This window comes from Emys orbicularis, chromosome 8 (genome assembly GCF_028017835.1).
Source record: "Emys orbicularis isolate rEmyOrb1 chromosome 8, rEmyOrb1.hap1, whole genome shotgun sequence".
NCBI classification, from domain to species: domain Eukaryota; kingdom Metazoa; phylum Chordata; order Testudines; family Emydidae; genus Emys; species Emys orbicularis.
Genome location: NC_088690.1, coordinates 29,486,285 through 29,506,184, shown reverse-complemented (window position 1 = coordinate 29,506,184; position 19,900 = coordinate 29,486,285). Strand labels below are relative to the sequence as shown.

General features: G+C 41.6%; 3 protein-coding genes across 3 annotated transcripts in view; 1 reads left to right on the top strand and 2 right to left on the bottom strand.

Moving 5' to 3' along the window:
• SPATA1 (spermatogenesis associated 1) overlaps nt 1-2,470 on the bottom strand; it is a 36,137-nt gene extending 33,667 nt beyond the window's left edge. Inside the window, exons 1-2 of the mRNA XM_065408986.1 lie at nt 2,376-2,470; nt 704-775 (exon numbers count right to left, since the gene is read on the bottom strand). The gene's annotated coding sequence lies outside the window, so the exon portion shown is untranslated. The remainder of the gene's footprint in view (nt 1-703; nt 776-2,375) is intronic.
• A 217-nt stretch (nt 2,471-2,687) lies between these two features.
• Nucleotides 2,688-7,492, top strand: GNG5 (G protein subunit gamma 5). Its single transcript, XM_065408987.1, has 3 exons — nt 2,688-2,892; nt 5,645-5,800; nt 7,247-7,492. The coding sequence occupies exons 1-2, from the start codon at nt 2,812-2,814 to the stop codon at nt 5,768-5,770; spliced, it is 207 nt and encodes a 68-aa protein (XP_065265059.1). The 5' UTR covers nt 2,688-2,811; the 3' UTR covers nt 5,771-5,800; nt 7,247-7,492.
• Nucleotides 7,493-7,977: 485 nt separating this feature from the next.
• RPF1 (ribosome production factor 1 homolog) lies at nt 7,978-18,287 on the bottom strand. Its single transcript, XM_065409327.1, has 9 exons — nt 18,126-18,287; nt 17,536-17,673; nt 15,258-15,338; nt 14,723-14,818; nt 12,718-12,871; nt 11,491-11,573; nt 10,309-10,490; nt 10,094-10,220; nt 7,978-9,117 (listed from the first exon to the last, which is right to left on the bottom strand). Exons 1-9 carry the CDS (start codon nt 18,285-18,287, stop codon nt 9,076-9,078), a joined length of 1,065 nt encoding a protein of 354 aa, XP_065265399.1. The 3' UTR covers nt 7,978-9,075.
• Between the last annotated feature and the right edge of the window lie 1,613 nt (nt 18,288-19,900).

Below are 19,900 nucleotides of genomic sequence, written 5' to 3'. Positions count from 1 at the left end.
TTCACTACTTGGCAGGTTGCTGACAAGTACCAAATGTGCTAGTATAGACAGGCTGATGATTAGTGCTTCTGGTTTTTTGAGTTTATTAATTTAATTTGGGGGGGATTATTGTTATCAATTTTTGAATTTTATGTAGTTGTCCAAAAATCATGGTTTTTCATGGCTTTCTCTTTGTATATATTATATATATATTACTCATTACAGTCATATATGCTGTAATGAGTAATCTCTTTGTAATGTTCCCTAATGGGCATCAGCAGGGTCTACAGAGACCAATTAATGTTGCAATATGTTAGTGTGCATTACAAATCACACCTCCCATAGTCTGCATTACTGCTCCATGTAGACAAGCCCTCAGACACAAGTAACCTTTTCTGGTGTTTATTGGATAAACACCAATTTAATTTGTTTTGCATCGGGGTGTTTTATTTGTGTTTATTGGTTAAAACCTAAATTCAGAAGCCCTACTTATGATTAACAAACAGAGACAGACAAATTATCATTAAAAGGAGAGAATTGAGTGTCTGGCTTTTATTTCCAGTTCTGCCCTTCACTGAGTTCTGATCCTGATTTCAGTAGTTTTACCTGAGTAAGGACAACAAGGTCACTTTGATCAGACCCCTCTTGTGAGACATTAGGAGAGTCACTTAATAGCTCTGTGCCTCAGTATCCCTATCACTAAAATGAAAATAATAATTCTCACCTGCCTCCCATGGCTGCTGAGTCTTCATTAATGATTGTTCATAAAGTGCTTTAAGATCCTCAGTAAAAAGACCTGAAAAGTGCAAAGTATTCTTCTTCCTCTTATTCCATTTAGACTGCAAACACTGTTTAAATTTTTCATTGATGACTGAGATTACCATGGTTCCTTTAAAACAACAGATTTAATTGTCTCCTCCGGCCCTTGTCCTAAAAACCACGAATTCTCCAATCTTGTGTTTTACATGGATATAATTTTCTATCACTATAAAAACAAACAAACAAAAAGCCTACGCTTACTGTACCACTCACCTCAGTGCCTTGTTCTACATATTCCTTCCTTCCTTCTTTCCTCCCTCCCTGTCTCTATCCCATTGCTTTTTCCTGTTTTGTCAAAGTAAATCCAGATTGTAAGATCTTTGGCCAAGAACCTCAAAGGTATTTAGGTTCCTAACTTCTATTGAAATCAATGGGATTATAAAATGGCCAATAATTGTACAGCATATCTATTATCAAATACTATATCACAGTTGTGTAGTTACCATCTTTTTCTAGAATAAGGGATTTAGAACCAGGTGTCAAAAGATTTTAGATGAGAACTGATGTTTTTCAGCAAAAAAAAAAAAAAAAAAAAATCTACAATATCTATTCATCTTTTGTTGTCTGAATTAATTGCAATAAACTCAAAATGCATCTAGTTAGTGGGAGTCCTTTAAAATAGTATTTTTTCCTATAAACATCTGTTGAAATTAGTTTGAAATGTTTAGGTCAATTTATCTGAGTGAGGAGCTAATTTTATTCTGACTCATCACAAGCATTATTTTATAGTATAAAACTCTCTAGGCCTGGATACAACATTATTTTCTCCCTAAATCCAAAGTAAAAAAAAACTTTTTCCATTTTGTCTCCATTTTAGGGGAATTTCTCCAGAAATTACTTGGAAGCCACTAAAGAAATGCAAAGTCCCAAACCCACAATATATAGTGGGAACATTATATGCCAGGGATTGAAACTTTGTTTTACTATTCACCTTATTTTTCTCAGAAATATTGAATTATAAATCAAATACTCAAAATCCATGAAAACCCTAATACAAAACTGTATACTAGTAGAACTAACTGTTCACCATCCTAGAGGCAGGGTAGGTGAGGTAAGATTTTTTATTAAACCTGTGTTGGTGAAAGGATAAGCCAGTTTAAGCAGTACATGAACTCGAACCAAGCAGGAGTAAGTCACTAGTGCCAGAGGGGCACTCCTAGGAACCATGTTCTTCTGCTGGTTCAAATATAGTGAGGGAAGGAGATTGCGGTTTTTGGCCGACTTTGCCACAGGCTTGTGTGATCTCATTTTAGGCAAGTTGCAGCTTCTCCTTCCCCATATGTAAAATGGGCTGTTACTCCAAAGGTGAGCAGGGTGGGAGGCTCCCTTCATTAGTAGATCTAGGAAACACTTTGGGATCGTTGGCGAGCAGGTGCCACAGAGCCGCAAGTTTCATTCTTATCTTGTATGTTTCTTGTTCAGTTTGAGTTATTGCATTTACCCTGCGCTAACGGCATTGCCTTGCCCGGGCCGAGGGAAGGGTTTCCTGGGTAACGGTCCCTTTTCAAACACCGCCGGGCGAGCGGAGGCCCTGCACCACAGAACCCCCGGGTGGGTCACTAAGGAGCCACGATTACCTTCACTGACGCTTTCTCACCCTTTGTTCCAGGGGCCGGAGCAAATCCAGCGGAGGCGCTGAACCCCGACCCCGGGACACCTGGCGCTGGGGTGGGCCTGGGACGGGGGCATGGCCACGATAGAAGGACCTAGGGAGCTACGCCGCTATCGGGACACCTATGGGGCTGTATCGTGACAGTGGCGTCATTTCCCACAGGCTCCGCCGCCCCAGACCCCGCAGCAAACCCTGGCTGCCTGGGCTGAGGCAGCCCTGCTGCAGCGAGGCGCTGAGCGCGGTCACAGCGCCCCCTCAGGCCGGGCCGGGCGCGCCGCCCTCCAGCCAGGGCGGCGGTTGCGCAGGCGCCGGGGGCAGTTTGGGAAGCGCCGGAAACTTCGTGCTAAAGTTCCGAGCAGCGCCTGGCTCCGCAGCCCGAGCCCAGCCGCTCCCCGCGCGCCATGTCGGGCTCCTCCAGCGTGGCGGCCATGAAGAAGGTGGTGCAGCAGCTGCGCCTGGAGGCCAGCGTGAGCCGCGTGAAGGTGGGAGAGGCCGCGGGGCGCCCGGCCAGGCCGTCGGTGCCGCGCCCAGACCCCGCGCCTGAGGGGCAGAGCTGCCGCCCGCCCCGCCCACCGGCCCCCTTCCCTGGGGCGGCTGGCGGCCCCGGTTACTGGAGGGCTCCTGTCCCCCCCCGGCCCCTGTGCCCAGCTATCTGCGCGTGCCCTGCCCCGAACCCGCCCGGGGCCCCGCAGCACAGGGACGGGCCGCGGGCGGGCCGGCGCTACAGGCCGTTCTCGTACGTGGGGCCAGACTCGCCCCACGCGCAGGGCTGCTGTGCCGGGCAACTCGGGGCGTGCACAGCGGCCGCAGGCTGAGCACGCCCCAGCCGCTCACTTCCTAATCCTGGGGTGCTCTGTGCTGCAGGGCGGAGCTGCCGCCTGCCTGAAATGCTGCTGTCTGAGCGGGCGGGATTGCACCAGCTGGGCACCTTCCCCCAGAGACCCGTAACTTAAGGTGTCCTGCGGTGCGGAGTCGCTCCCCCCTGCCACCTCTCTGGAACGGACTCGTTCAGCCTGCGCCTGGGATAGTCAATTAGCTTCGGTCAAGAGCCAAACTGCAGAGAAAATAATAAAAGCCCGGGCCCGTTCCCACTGATCTGGGTTTGGCACACGGTCCGCCTATTGACTGCCCCGGCCTAGGCTGTTGCAGGCCTCTCACCCGTTTTGATTATTCAGATATAAAATGGAGACGTTCCTAGAGCCCTCGCATATGCTGAGTGCGCATCATCTGTGGACTTTCAGGCTAGGATAGGCCTTGTGTCAAATTGGCAAGCTACAGTTTGCAGATCTCCTTTCAAAATAAGTAATTGGGGAGAAATCGCCTGCTATGTTTTCATTTTACTTCTATGTTTTCATGTACCTGCAACCTTTTTGTAAAAAAAATAGTGCTCTTCATGTGTTGTCTCATCCTGAGAATGTTTTCCTGATGGAGAGGAATGGGAGAATAAAGTTAGTTTATCTGAGGTGGGGTGTCAGGGCATGCAGCCACAATTGTTTTTTCTCAAAAATGAGGGCTATTCTTATTTCATGGGGAAAGCTTAACAAATGTGTAAAACAACATTCAGGCTAAGTTAGAGAGGGTTGTTTGTTTCTTTTTAATTTATTTGGTGGTGGACTTGCAGACATGTTAGTTAAGCGTGACACAGCATCAAGGATGATTTAAAACAGTGATTCTCAACCTTTCCAGACTACCGGAGTCTGATTTGTTTTACAAACCCGTTTCACCTCACTTAAAATCTAGTTGCTTACAAAATCAGACACAAAAATACAAAGGTGTCACAGCACACTAGTACTGAAAATTTGCATACTTTGCATACTTTCTCATTTTTACTATAGAATTATAAATTTAATATAAATATTGTACTTACATTTGTGTATAGCATAGAGAGCATTTATATAAGTCATTGTATAAAATTTGTACTGATTTCACTAGTGCGTTTTCTGTACCCTGTTGTAAAACTAGGCAAATAGTTGATATACCCCCTGGAAGACCTCTGCAATACCCCTGGTTGAAAACCACTTATTTAAAATTCTTCACTTGAGTGGCAGAAGGCTTTTCCCTGCTTGCTTTGGTCCAGATAGGGTGACCAGACAGCATGTGTGAAATATCGGGTTGGGGTAGGGGGTAATAGGTGCCTTATAAGACAAAGCCCCAAATATTGGGACTGTCCCTATAAAATCAGGACAACTGGTCATCTGAGGTCCAGATAAAATAAAATGTCAATGCTCAGATACTGGAAGGTTTGGCCAGAATAAATTTGGCTTTGTTTTCAGCCACTACTCCCACTTAATTCAAATGCTTAAACTCTTTTGGGGAGGGACTGTGTCTGAAGAGTTTGCACAGTGACCTCCACGTTGTCACCCCACTCTGATTGAGTCCTCTGTCTACAACTATAATACAGATAAATACCACTTCTAGGATCATCACTTTGCTTAGTTTGGAACTGAAAATTTTAACATACAGTGGGTGGATTTTTCACATTCTTGAGGGCATATATAGATTCCTTTATCAATGTATTTATACAAAATGGTATACTAACATATCTCTTGTTATTCTTAAGAAGGCTTGTCTTCAATGTTAGCTTAAGTTATCAAGTTCACACTTATTCAAATGAGAGGAGTTGTGCAAAACATTAGAGCAGCACAATAGGATTGGATTAGCAGCATGGAGTAGTTGAGTCCCCACTCCTTTACTAGTCTTAGCAACACCTGAGCTTCAACCTATACACTGCCAAATCAGCCACCTCAAGTTAAAAGCACCAATTTTCTGAAGCTAGAGACTTGTCTGTGCGCAGGAGCTGGGTTAGGGTCAACACTTGTTATACCTTGAGCTAACCCGGTAGTGAAGACAAGCCCTTAGAAAAAGTATAAAGTAAAACTGTCTTGGCTTGCATTAGGTGGCAGACACTGGTGTATGATTGCATGTCTTGTAAAAATTACCCATAGTGTGTTAAATGCTACTTCAGCTTGAGGAACCTGTATGTATAGTAGCCAAGAGCTGATTTTCAAAAATGTGCTGAACTGTGCACCTAGTATCTGAAGACAAGACCAACTCCCTTAAAATAGAGTATTACTGAATGCTATAGTTTTTCTGAACAAAAACTAAAATGCAAGTGTTTTGTGTGTAATAAAATCTAGCTGTACTGAAAACAGCACCCTCCATACACTACAGAAAACGTTACATACAAGATAAAGTATTTGCTGTGAATGCTAATTTAAAATTTACTTTGACTAGGTTTCTCAAGCCGCAGCAGACTTGAAGCAGTTCTGTCTGCAGAATGCACAACATGATCCCCTACTGACAGGAGTGTCTTCAAGTACAAATCCATTCAGACCCCAGAAAGTCTGTTCATTTTTGTAATTTGGTGAACTATCTTGGTCTCTTTCCGTGGTAAGTTTTTAAACTATAAAAAATGATACAAGTTGCTCAGTGGTTTGAGCATTGGCCTGCTAAACCCAAGGTTGTGAGTTCAATCCTTGAGGGGGCCATTTAGGGATCTTGGGAAAAAATCTGTCTGGGGATTGGTCCTGCTTTGAGCAGGGGGTTGGACTAGATGACCTCCTGAGGTCCCGTCCAACCCTGATATTCTATGATTCCTGTTTGTTCTGATAAAATAAGCTGTCATCAGGTCATTCATTTAAAATGTATACAACATTCATTATGGAGTATATTTTTAAAAAGTTCTGACTTTTCAGTAAACTTTTTCAACTCAAATATACTGCTCATTTCCTCACCAAAGAAAAGAATTTAGTGCTAGTGAACAATATCCTATTTGCCAGTCCTAAAGTCTTTTGTCCATGGAGCAGGTAGAGCAGGGGTTTTCAAACGGGGGGTTGTGACCCCTCAGGGGGTCATGAGGTTATTACATGGGGGATCGCAAGCTGTCAGCCTCCACCCCAAACCCTGCTTTGCCTCCAGCATTTATAATGGTGTTAAATATATAAAAGTGTTTTTAATTTATAAGGGGGGTCACACTCAGAGGCTTGCTATGTGAAAGGGGTCACCAGTACAAATGTTTGAGAACCACTGAGGTAGAGCATGGATTCTGGCAGTGTAAGATTCTGCTCTATACTAAGCTTTTCCTGAGACCCACACCCAAGAATTAAGATGCAGTGGTAATCAATTCCTTTTCCTACTCCACTCAAAAAAACCCCTACCCCTTCCTTGTAATAAGAATTTAAATTTTATTTCCAAGTCCCAGCCCCTACCATCACAACTTGGGGTGGGACTGAAACATCTGTTTCTGCTGACATCACAAGCAGAAGTCCTTAGGACAACAGTTTAGGCATTCTACCTGTAAAAGAGAGGTTTCTTTTCCTGTAACCTCCCCAAACAGCAAACTTTATGGGGAGAGCCCTACTTTTTTTTTTAGGATGAGCCAGAAAAGTTAGCAACACTTGGAGGCAGTAGCTACCACTTCTCACCCAGTACATAGTCTGGGTATCTCCAAGTGGAGGTGGTGTTCAGAAGAGAGAGTTTGCAACTATTGTTGCTGTAGAATAATTTATTTTCTCTGGTCAACCAGTTCAGACCACTCAGTTTAATAGATTCAGCTCCCCTATTCACTTGTACAAGTTAGATTCTGCCTTTAGTCCCTGCTGTATAACATCCTACCTGGGAGAATTTACAGTATATAAACTTCTGAGAGTGATGGCAATGAAAACCACCCTTTGTCCCATGAGCTACCTGTGAAGGTAAACTAATGTATACCTACTTGTCTGTGGTGTCATCTATAACAAAAGATATATGTGGGAGTACTTTCATCAAGCATACATACAGATTTTCATTACTTTTTTCTAACCACTTTTTTTGCGTGTGTGTGTGTGTGTCTTTCAGATCTTCTAATACCTTTTCACAGCTGCTCTGTGTGGAGAGAATGTGACTCCAAGAGTGCCTTGGTTTGAAGTCTGTACAAAAGCTTAGCCTTAACAATGTGCCAAGTTAACTGTGTAAATCGCTACTGTTGTCAAACCTCTTACCATCTACCTCTCCAAATGAACTGTGTGCTAGTTGCAATAACTTCTACTTCATGAGGGAATCAGTTTTACATACCAAGCAAAAAATAAAAATGTTTTGACTTAATCTGTTTTTGGAATTACTGTAGGACTGTTTCAATACTGTGACTCTGATACTTCTCCAAAGTTATTTTAGGTGTATATTTACTAAAGCATACTCAGATCTGAGACTTCAAATATTGTGGGTATTCCACATCACTAGCCTGTAACAATTCCAGTTGAAGCCAAACCACTAAATTTCTTCAGAAGTACATCATCCATGCCCATACAAAGTTGGTGCTCAGATGCTGAAGCCAGTGAAGATTTTTGTTTTGCTCATTACTTGCCGTAGAGAAGAACCATTGCTCTTTTCTACCCAAGATACATAAAGTATCTTCATAATTTTCATGTTACTTGTTCTTAAAAGCAAAATAAGACCGATTGATTAGTTACAAAAGTCCCTCTTGGAAACTGTACAGCCCAATTCCTCACACCCATTTAGCTGATTTAAAGTGTTTGTCTACAAAGTGGACTTTGATTACCAATTTGTTAAACAACTAGCCAGCTATTAGATAGCTGTTTAGCACCCAGATTAGGGCTGTATTTGCACCAAGAGGCAAATTACTCAAATGGAAGAAGCTGCCTTTCCGACAGTGTGTGCATTTAATCAAGTTAAGATACAGCTACATATACACACTTGCTCCATTTTTGGAACCCTGTGTTTTAACGCTGAGCTGTCTTAGTAAGAGACTATACATGTCTCTGGGCAGATATCTTTTCCTTCATACTCCACCTCTCACAATAAGGTCTTTCTTCAAGTACAGCCAATCTGGTTATGAAATACCATTCTTGGAACAGTAGAAGTAGAGCTGTTATGGCAATGATACAGCACAATTTACAGAAACAGGGCAACATTGTTTGTGTCTGACCTATTTTAACTGACAGTAGAGTCTGTGTCTACTTACCTTCAAGCACAACCAATCATGTTACTCCCAAACAGCTTTGTTACTAAGGCATTGGGGTAGTCATGATACAGTCTCTACCGTTCAACCTACTGGCAGCTGCTACTCACATTCTAGGAAACTTTGCCAGTTTTGAATCAAACGATAGGTCTACTCAGCATTCTATAGCATGCTTCCCAGTGCAGGTTGACAAACATGCCTTAGCTCTACTCATACTAGAGTGCTAAAAACAGAAGTATAGCTGGGGGTGGCATGAGCCCCAGCTCAGGCTAGCCATCTGAGTACGTTCCCAGGGGATTAGGCAGGTTTGTTCTCAGGTGGCTAGCCCATGCCGCCCCCACAGCCACACTGCTGCTTTTAGCATGCCAGCTCAAGCAGAGTTAGTACATGTTTGTCTACCAGCACTGGGAGCATGCTTCCCAGCTGCGTCATAGACATACCCTTAGAGGCAGTAGCACTGCTTTAGGAGTCAGCATTGAGGCCTAGCGGGAACGTTGAAGATGACACCAATCGTGTTTCAAAACATCTATTGTAGAAAGTTTGAAGATGTCTGTAGTCCGCTTGCCTGTGCAGATAACATGGCTCAGTGATGAGCAACATTGTTTAACAACGAATTTGAGATGACAGGACCAAAGCCAGACTCAATTTAGTTGCAGAAGAATTCAAGAAAGTTCTGCACTCCTATTAATCAGGTAGAACTAGATGATCATTATAAGTGGAATTTTCTTCTACTTGTGTCCATTTCACGGTGCTGAAATTTAAAGAAAAGATATTCACTATAAAATTTGCTGTTAAATGTCACAGTAGCAAACACTAAAGAAATGGGAAAATACGTATTTTAAAACAAAACTATAGTAGGGGGAGGAAGGTGATATGTATCTTCCAAGTGGCACTGCAGCTGCAATATACTTTAACTAGTTCTTGGATTCAGCCTGCCAGGATTAGCAGCGGGGGAGATGAAGATCAGAGAGTACGTGTTCCATTTTTAGGTGTGGCATTATCACGATCACATAGATGGCTCATAGATGTGCTGACACACACACTATAAAGGTGAATATGGTTCTTTCATTTCTGTTTAAAAAAGTGACTACATCTACCACGTACTCAGTGATCAAAGTGTACCAGAGCTTTTCCCTCTTGTAGCTTTGCATGCTGCCTAATGTTTCTAAACTTGGAAGCCAAGTGCTACAACTCCATGGCAAAAAATGACTAGTGTATTGGTTTAATACTACCTATTTATTCTATCACTCCCATTTTATTTAAAATGTCAGTTTGACTTGAGATATTTATGCACACAATCAAGCTTCACTTATTTGCACATTATGATTATTCTACTCATTTGCAAACAGAAATAGCTCTAATCAACTTTACCAGCAAGCCAGTAGCAAGTCCACAGTAATAACGTCTCAGTAAGACTTTACAAGTTCTATCACAGAACACTTGTATACTACCAATTATGCTAAAGTTCAACTAGACTTTACAAATAACTGATTGAGGTATATCAGTACTCGTTATCCTTGCTTTTTTTTATTGACCACTTATTTTCCAATATGCAAGTTAGAAAGGTTCTGCTATATTTCTTTAAAAACTCTAAATGAAGTTTCAGTTAGCCATGTCCATTCTTTAAATGTCATTTACTACTTTTCTTTCAGGCTGATGTTTGTGGTTATGTTTCAGAATGCCAAAATTTTAAGTGCCCATCCTGATCTCATTACTGAAAGACATACCTTGTGAATCCATTCATACTCTCCAAATTTGGAATCAAAGGTTCCTTTTTGAAGAGACCTCAGCTTTAAGGTAAATCGTGGCCCAAGCTCTTGAATTCCCACTTTCTTTTCACTCTTGAAGATGTACCTTCAAAGCCAAAGGGGAACACATTAGGGTGGGATGCTACAGGAATGCAGTTTTTCTTAGCCACTAGCAAAATTTGAGAAAAGATTACCTGTGAAATCTAAAAAAGATATAGTCTCGCTGATTGTGAAACGTAGCTACTTGTCTTCCAATGAACTGAGGATCATGTGGGAAGAGAGAGGCAAACATGCGACCAATGGAATGGCCCAGTCGTGTTGTAAAGTTATTCAGGATTACTTCAGGTTGATGTTCTGTGGGCTCCTTTCCTTTTCGCTGGAATGAAAGTAACAAGGTAGGGAGGATAAGATAAATACAAAAAACATTTTCAAAGATACATATTCAAAGACAGAAATTTGAACTAATATAAAAGAGAGGGGAAGAAGGTTAAGGCCAAAAGATGTATTAACTCCCCATGTTAAATGCCATAAAGAACATATATATAGTGCAGCATCAGTTGGCAACATTTAAGGACCTCAAAATTCTACTAATTCATTGTTCAAAAAAACCAAATTTCTTGAATAAATGTGAAGAGAATGATAGTTATTCATTCTATATTTCCCCCTCACTAAATATTGAAAGGATAATTCCACTAACCCCCCCCCCCCCCCCCCCAAAAAAAAAAATCAGTTCATCCATCACAAAAATCTTGAAAGTCTCTGTGGACATTCAAGTCTAATTGCTTCCAAAGCTACCCTTTCATCCATCCATCCAGGCCAACTTTTAATGAAGCCAGATTGACTAAAGGTCATTTCAGTTCCTTCATTGTTAAAGTGCATTAAAAAAAAAGAGCACAGTGCTTTTAGACTAGTTGGGGCTAAAGAGTTCAGTATTTCCAGTACACCATCAAAATTCCTATACATTAGTGATGGCACTGTATAAAAAACAAAGTAAGAGTATCTACACAAAGTGGAGAACAGAGACTTTTGGAGTCGGTACACAACTGATTTTATATAATGCTATTGCAATGAGTGCAAAAATGTATCCGAGATAAAAACAAAGCAATCAATCCACTGCAGGAATTGTTGGGTAAAAGTCTTACATAGCAGAGGCAATAGAAGTCAAACTAGAAAATAGTGTTACTGGTCCTCCTTGCCTCAAAAACGGTACAACATCACCATCTTTATGAAACCAACTGAACATCATGCAAGTCTGAACAGTTTCCTCTGTAGACAAAAGTTAAGAAAATGTGAAAGAAAAAACTTATACCACTTAGCAATTTGAATCATGCATTTATTAGTTTTTTGCTGTTATTGAGGGGAATAATAAACCTCACCTTTATTTCTTTACGCAGACGAACACTGCTCATTCTAAAATGAGCAGTTGGACCATCAGGCAAATGACTTAAAACAAGTCCATCTGTTTCAGAGAGTTAAGAAAAGCTGGTATAGATATGAAGTTCAGAATGCAATTTAAACAGAATACAACAAAAGTGATTTATATAGAAACCTGTGTTGAATTCCACAGAAACAGTCAACATTATATTAGAACTCTTCTAATTTGCACAACCTATATTTCATATATAAGACAGCTATACCTACCCTCTTCTCAGCAATAATGGAGCTTGGGAATGCTGTAACAAGGTCTTATATTACTAAAATCTCCATACTTACACAAAGACACTATAGAAAATGTATTAATATACTAAGTATCACTAAAACTTTGTCAAATAGTTAACCAGAACACATTATGTTCTATTTGTTTGTTCATTTTCTATTTTGCTATAGATCACTATAAACATAACTTAATGAAAGTTTACATATATTAACAAAATCCAACAGCTGATTAAACTGCTTAAATTTAGTGCAATAAGAATGTGTATTCATGCACTAAGTGGTCTCAGAAAAATAGTGATTCACTTGTTGATAAGAAATCCAAGCCATACATACAATGCCAGTATATTGGATACATTCAGCATTTCTTTACCTATTCACCAAGAATATCCCTCCATTTAAAGAGCTAAATTGATGCCATTATGATCAAACATAAAAACAATACATACAAATAAAATCTGTTAAGTCTTTAAGGTGCCACCAGACTCCTTGTTGTTTTTGTAGATACAGACTAACACGGCTACCCCCTGATACTTAATACATATAAGGATGTGGCCACATCTAATACCAATATGGAACCATATTATGGCACCTGCGCTGTGAGGCATGCAGATATCAGAGTAGCATGTTACTGTTCTTGTAACTTTGTATTTATACGGTTTTAAGTTACAGTTTGAGACAGAGCCAAAAATGGCCTTTAGTTTCATATTTGGCCTGTAGAAAAGTAGAAATACTGGTTCTTAACTTCTAAAGACAGTGAAAAATTGCACATCAACTTGAAGTTTACAGTGAAGTGAAGACAAAAGCATAAAGGATCTGGGAGAGATCTTGGAGACTTACATAGCCCAATTACTTTCTTCTTAACTTTGTTCAGAATTAGCGTACTAATATCTTCATCATATAATACAGATAACTCTATGAAGAAACTCCCTCTTGTATATGAAGGATACTTGGTATTTTGCGATCTTCATTAATAACAATCAGATCTGTGAAGTCTCTTGAGATGCACTGTGGGATAATTCTTTTCAGAGCCAGTCCTCTTCGATAGTAAACATGTGAGTTTGGTATGATAGTAGACAGCTGTTCACAGAATCTCACTGTTCTCTGCACAATAGAAAGCCTTGATTGCAATCTCTCAATTGTTGGGTATATTGTAAAGATCATAAAAAGGGTTACATTTCATACAACTGCCTCCTCCTTTAAGTGTATCAAGCTACCCCTTCATCAAATACAGTAAAAGTTGTGTTATCTGGCACTTTATCAATCAGAAAACTCTATTAACTGGCATTTCTGATATTTCCCAATTCAAATCTTCAATCTAGTAACCGGGACTAGTATACTGCCCAGGAGGTTATGCAATTGCACATTCTGCACTCTACTTTTATGCAAAAGAGGCAGAAGACAAGTAAGCAAGCGGATAGGGATTTATTCAAAAAAAGCAGCTTCCAGGGTGTGTCATAAGGTCATTACAGATTCAGCCCAATCTCCTATACCTTCTACATCTACAATAATTGATTTTGATAATGATGACCCTGAGGCACTGCAAGATCCTGAAGTGTCTTCTGAACATAATTTAATCTTTGATGATTCAGTATAGTTTTAGTGTTAAGTGTATTTTTTGTGATCTGGGTGTATGTATCATACAGTGATATGTGGTGTCATAAGATAACCTACTGAATAGAAAACTTTACCTGTATACACCTAAGTGCTTCAAGAAACCAACCACTCTGCAATGCAGTACTACTACGGGATTGGTGAGTACTATTTTATAGTTTATTTGTTTTATTGTATTCTAATTCTTTGAAAATTCGTATTCCATTGGAAAGTATAACTCTTAGTTAACCGTAATTTTTGACTAACCGGCACCCCCCATTCCCTCAACATGCCGGGTAACAAAGCTTTTACTGTACCGTGTTTTCCTTAAACATTTCTTCCATTAACTTTACCAATGTTAACACAAAGCAAAGTGTTGTACATTGAAAACACTACACAGTCACTAGAGAAAAACATGTCTGATATTCTGCTGCATTCCAGGTCTGAACTGTATTGTCCATCTTCTACTTAGAAAATAAACTCCTGAGGGCAAGGACAGTAGCTTCCTCCATTTTGGAGAGCACTCTCTGTGTTGACACTCAAAAAATGCAGAAAATATTTTTTTTTTAAGAGATTCCATTATTCCTCAAACACCGTAAAGTGGAAAAATTCTAATATTAAGTACTAGCACTCATGTTTTTAATACAGTAACAGAACATTAAAGGGACACAGTCAGCTTGCAAATAAATCACTTTTTAAAAAAAAAAGTTAAAAGTAGTTTCAAGTACGACACATGCCCAAGTCCCTTGACAAGTTGAGGTTTTACAAATCACATTTTCCTAATTTTAAAAAGTGGTTTTTGTTCTTCTATGCTCTGTGCAAAAATCACCAATAGCACCAATCCTGCAATAAAAAACTGTGTTGGCACAGGGCTCTACCCATGAAGAGCTCATTGCAGGATTGAGATCAAAGGGAAGGAACAGACTATAAACAAAGTAAACCAACAGAAGAAAAAATGCAGATAGAGATGCAATTTTCAATTTGGAGGTGTTCTTTTAAGACTGTGCAAATGCAGAGGGCTTGTGAAAGGCATTACATTTAAAAGTCTACAGACTGAAGTCTCCTATACATCAAATTAAGAGATAAAGCTTAAGACAGTGGCAGTAAACATTTCCTGATGCTGCACTGCCAACGTACATCTATTCTGACACAGAGGAACCACTTACTCGACAATTAAGACGTTTCCCTGCCCATTACCAACAAAGGGATCGTTGTTTAAGTCACTTCTGGACTCCAGTTGCACCATCAAGCATGAAATGAAAACCTCTATTCCATAATCAGCTGCCTAAGTCTTTCAGACCCCCCATAAAGTGATTCACAAAAATTTAAAGATTACACTTAAATTTTATAAATGTATTTTACCCCACGAGGTCTATCTGATGTTGTGATAAGAATCTTGGGAACTGTCTGTCTATTGAAGTATGGTGCAAACTCATCGGTAGATTCATCAAAAGCAACCTGGGAACAAAAAATATGGCGAATTAAAAAACTTCTAGGAAAAACACACACAGTTTTTTCTTTCTAAAAATAATTGTCCACTTTGGCTTACATTCTGGTGCCATTAAAGTCAATAGCAAAATTCTATATGGGTCCAAGTTCTGGCCTATACTGTATTGTTTAATCAATCTGTCCCATTCTGTATCTGTGCTTTTAACAATGTATAATACAATGGGAGATAAGATGATGGACAAGCTTGCTAAGAAGTTATTCAGCAATGGGAAATTATCTTAAATTAAATGATAAAGGGATGACATCATCTGCAGCATTATCAATTCATAAATGCCCTAACACAAGAGTGGAAAATAAATATTCATAGTTTATAATCGGTCCTTTTTTAGTTAAAGCACATTTTGGAGGAAATCATAGTTTAACACATATGTAGGGATTATACATTTACCTCTTCATCATTAGGATCTACAGTTGTTTCATCATAAACTCTCTGATTTTCAATTGTCTTCGGTACAGGCTTTGGTGGTGCCTTTAATATAAAGTAGTTTATTAAGAACACAATAAATTACAACAATAATCCCCTTTAAAAAAATAAAATGTAAGGCATTATTTGTACTTTGTGGTACTGAGGGCTTGTCTACACGGTGCTGGCAAAGCACACTAGAGGGATGTGATTTGTTAAGTGCTTTAATATGTTGTGCTCTAACTACCTTGCGTAAACCCTGCTGGCATGCTCTAAAGGAACCTAGTTCACATCAACATAGTTTCTTACAAATCATACCCTTCTGGCACATTTTGCCATGCTAAGTAGACAAGCTCTGAGTCAAACAATGAGCTCAATTCCACATTCAAATGAGTGACTCAATTATTCTGTAATGTATTTTATGTCAGTTTTTAGTAATAATTCTTTAAAAGCTGGAAGATACCGTAAGACAGCAGTTCTCAACCAGGGGTCTGAGACCACCTGGGGAGGGGGGGCCGCAAACAGGTTTCAGTGGATCTGCCAAGCAGGGCCGGTGTTAGACTCACTGGGGCCCAGGGCAGAAGCCGAGCCCCGCCACTTGGGGCTAAAGCTGAAGTCTGAGCAACTTAGCTTTGTGGGGCCCCCTGTGGCATGGAGCCCTGGGCAAGTGCCCTGCTTGCTACCCCACAACACCAGCCCTGGCTTTTATATGCAGAAAAACAATTGTTGTGGCACAGGTGGAGCTTGGAGTTTTTATAGCATGTTGATGGGGCCTCAGAAAGAAAAAGGTTGAGAACCTAGAACAAGTTGTGCTCTTTGTCTACACTACAGAGACTATACTGGCATAGATATGTTGTCATAGCTATGCTGGCATAAACCCATAGTACAGACACAGCCTACACCAATGGAAAAGTGGGGGAGGGATAGCTCAGTGGTTTGAGCATTGGCCTGCTAAACCCAGGGTTGTGAGTTCAATCCTTGAGGGGGCCACTTAGGGATCTGGGGCAAAATCAGTACTTGGTCCTGCTAGCGAAGGCAGGGGGCTGGACTCAATGACCTTTCAAGGTCCCTTCCAGTTCTAGGAGATAGGATATCTTCATTATTTAAAAAAAAAAAAAAAAGGTTTATCCACTGGTGTAGGAACACCACCTCCCTGAGTGACAGTAGCTAAGTCAACAGAGCCATTCTTCTGTTGACCTAACTGCATCAACACTGGAGGTTAAGTCGGCATAGTTACATTGCTTACAGATGTGGATTTTTCGTACCCCAACCGAGGTAGCTAAATCAACCTCAATTTTAAGTGTGGACGAGGCCTTACTTTGTTTGTACATCAGTGATACCATCACTTTAATTCTGAAAGGAGATCATTAGTTTAATACTAGAGAGGCAATATATGGAGCAGAACACATGGCTACAATATTCAACCCACTTAGTTTCCAAGTTCATAGGAAATGATTGTTCCCCATTATGTTCCCCGTTTCTTCTTTCTGTGTCAGCCTGTTTTTTTTCTTCCCCACCATTCTCTCCAGGCTTCAGCCAGTAGCTGTGAAAGAAAAGCACCATGTTCCTGCTGCAAAATATTTTATCCACAGCATCCGCTGTAAAGTTGATTAAGATCACACAGCGTTAGGCTGTTTCACTCAAAGCAGCATTAGATACAGAGTGCATTAGTGCAGGAATGTACAAGTAATGTCTCCAGCTCCTTGTGAACATTGCAACGGTGGAGACCCCCCTCCCCCTCACGTGTCACTGGGTTTCAGCAACAAGCAAAATACAATTTATTCACGGTTAGTATAAATGAGTATTTATAGTCAGTTTACCCAGGACTGCTGTTGAGACACAGTGTTGTATAGTGATTCTGTCAAATGGCTAGAACCTATTTTCAGGACGGCCCTGATTTTTCCCAATTTTACAGTTCATTTGACTGAGCCACCTGAGAAATTACTGCCCAGAGTCATACCACAATTCAACAGAATATTAAACAATGGCTCTTTTAGATTCTAACCAATACTCACTGCATCTCAAAAGATAGATGTGAACAGCACTGTGATCACAAATGGTCTGGCTACAAAATTATAAAGCATCCACTATCCCCAGTTTGTTAGAGCATGTTTAGAGAAATAATTCCAGGTATCAAACTGCAAAAGTTATAATACTAAACTTATTTTTTTTATTTTAAAAGGGATATGAATATTATACCATGTATAATGTTTTACAGACACAAATAGTAACACACGGGACACTATGAATAACTTTCTTTTACCTTATCTCCAAGGGCTTCTCTCTCCTTTCTCCGTTTTTTCTTATTTGCCAATTTCTCCTGAATAAGACAGACATCTGATTGGTTAGCTGGGAACAGTAGGTTAAAGGCAGCTCTGCATATACCTGTCACACTGCTGGCCTTAGCACAGGAATCCCCTCTCTACACTGGGTCCATCCGCGGCCCCTTCACAGAGAGGAGTGACTTTAGTTTCAAAACCATTTGCTGGGAAGTATTTTATTGATGCACTCAGTGACAGAGCCAAAAGTGGGAAGCTCCCTCCCCCCCCTTTGAAACATTGTTTCCAGTGCTGCCCTGGGTGTCTGCTGCTGCACGGGGGCTTGCCTTATACTTAGCGTGTGAGCTCTCCGGGCAGGGGCTGTCTTCCCGACTGTTTGCACAGCACCGAGCCCAGCGGGTCCTGGCCCACGTGCTGCAATACAAGCAACTGCAACACGCCCCCCAGGCGGGCAGAGCTCTGACCCCCGCAGGCAGCCTAAGGGGTGGCGGGGAGGGACGGGCGGCGCCCGGTCAGCAAGGGGCCCCCCGCACGCAGGCCCGGGCAGGGCACCTGAGCGCCCGCGGCCTCCCACCTTCCTCTGCTGCTGCTTCCAGCGCAGGAACATGAAATGGCGCCGCTGCTTGTTCTTGATCTCGGACACGCTGAATCCCGGCGGGAACAGGGCCTGCTCCGGGGCCCGCGCCGCGTCCCCGGGCCCGGGCCCCTCGGCCGAGCCCGCCGCTCCGCTAGCCATGCTGCCCGGGCCAGGCATTTTCCTTCCGGGGCCGCCACTAGACCCTCTAACTGCGCCTGCGCAAACGGGAAGCACGGTCCCGGCATAGGTAGGGACCGGAAGCGAGAGTCCGCGGGGGTGGAGAAGGCAGGGTGCAGCGGGACTCACTTGTCTCTTCTCCGACCAACCAGCAACTGGTTTGTGCGCTTGCGCAGTGCGAGTGAGGCGAGAACGAGCGTTTCTTCGGCGAGACCGCGATAAAAATAGAACCCGCAAAACTGTGTGCGCCTGCGTCAGGCGAGGTGGGCTACGGGAGGGAGCGCAGAGGGTGCGTCCCTCTCCGCGCTGGGGACGGCACGGGTCGCGCGCACGCTCGCGTCCGTCTCTCTTCGCTGCCGGCCCCTGTGGGAGAAGGGCCCTGTTTGGGCCGGCGCGTGTGCGGTGTCCCTGGCTGGCCCCAAGCGCGCAGCCTTTATTGTTTAAATGGCGTGGAAGTGCCTGTCTTGCTGGTTTCATAAAGAACAGCTAATGCTTTTAAATAGCGTGTGTCAGTTTCCCTTTGAAGTGGTTTGAGAGGCAGATGTCATCAGAGATAGGCTGAGCACAGGCTGGGGAGCCAGGCCAACACATTCTAGACCGTGCAATGTGATCTGGGCTTGTTGCACAACATCACATTGTTGGAGTTTCCACATCTTAAAATGGAGATAATTTTTACTTACTTACTTGCCTCCCAGCAGGGGGTGGGTGAGGATTCATTGTTTAGCTTTTATAAGGCACCTTCAAGTTTAAAAACTCTTAACTATAAGCTAAGTATTTAATGGGAAAATAGTAGATTGTAAGCTCCTTAGGGCGAGGGCCTTGTTGCTTTACATGTCAAAGCATCTAAAATACCAATATAAAAAAGACAGCATAGAAATAAATATGAATAAAAATATATGCTTCCATGCACTAAATTGTGGCTCTTTTAAAGTTGCCATCTTGTCAATACATGGTTTGGTTTTGAATTAATAATTCTGGTGATACTTGTGACAGTAGTTGTGGGGCCTGTAGATTCAGGTGAGTGAGTGTGGACAGCAGTGTGCCAGAGAATTCTGCCCAAGTGCCAAATATAGTAAATGGCTGTGAGGTGAGAGTTACTATTAAAACAGTATTGGCCGGGGTAAGTGTTGGAGACTGGGAGTCAGAACTCTTGAGTTCTCCAGTTACAGTGACACTTAACTTTGTGCGTGACTGTAGGCTGTTCACTTAACCTTTGTGTGCTTCACTATACCCATGTGTAAATAGGGATATTAGTAACTACTCATCTTGCAAAGAACATTGAGATCATCAGATGAAAGGCAGTTCCTGAATGTAAAGTATTATTAATATGTAATTTATAATCAGGCAGTCACGCCAACCCTCATAGCCGCACGTACATTCCACATTGTCTTGATTTTTCAAAGCTTTCTGTTTTGACAACATTCACATAGCTGTCATGTTCTCAAATGGAAGTCAGTGGTATGAGCATGCTCCCTATTCTGTATTTTCTAGTATATACTCATTGTTTTGCATTTAGCTATTTGCTCAACATGATTTTTTTAAAATTAATTGTAGGACATTGTGGGCACAACAGCCTTTTTTGCATGATTGACCCG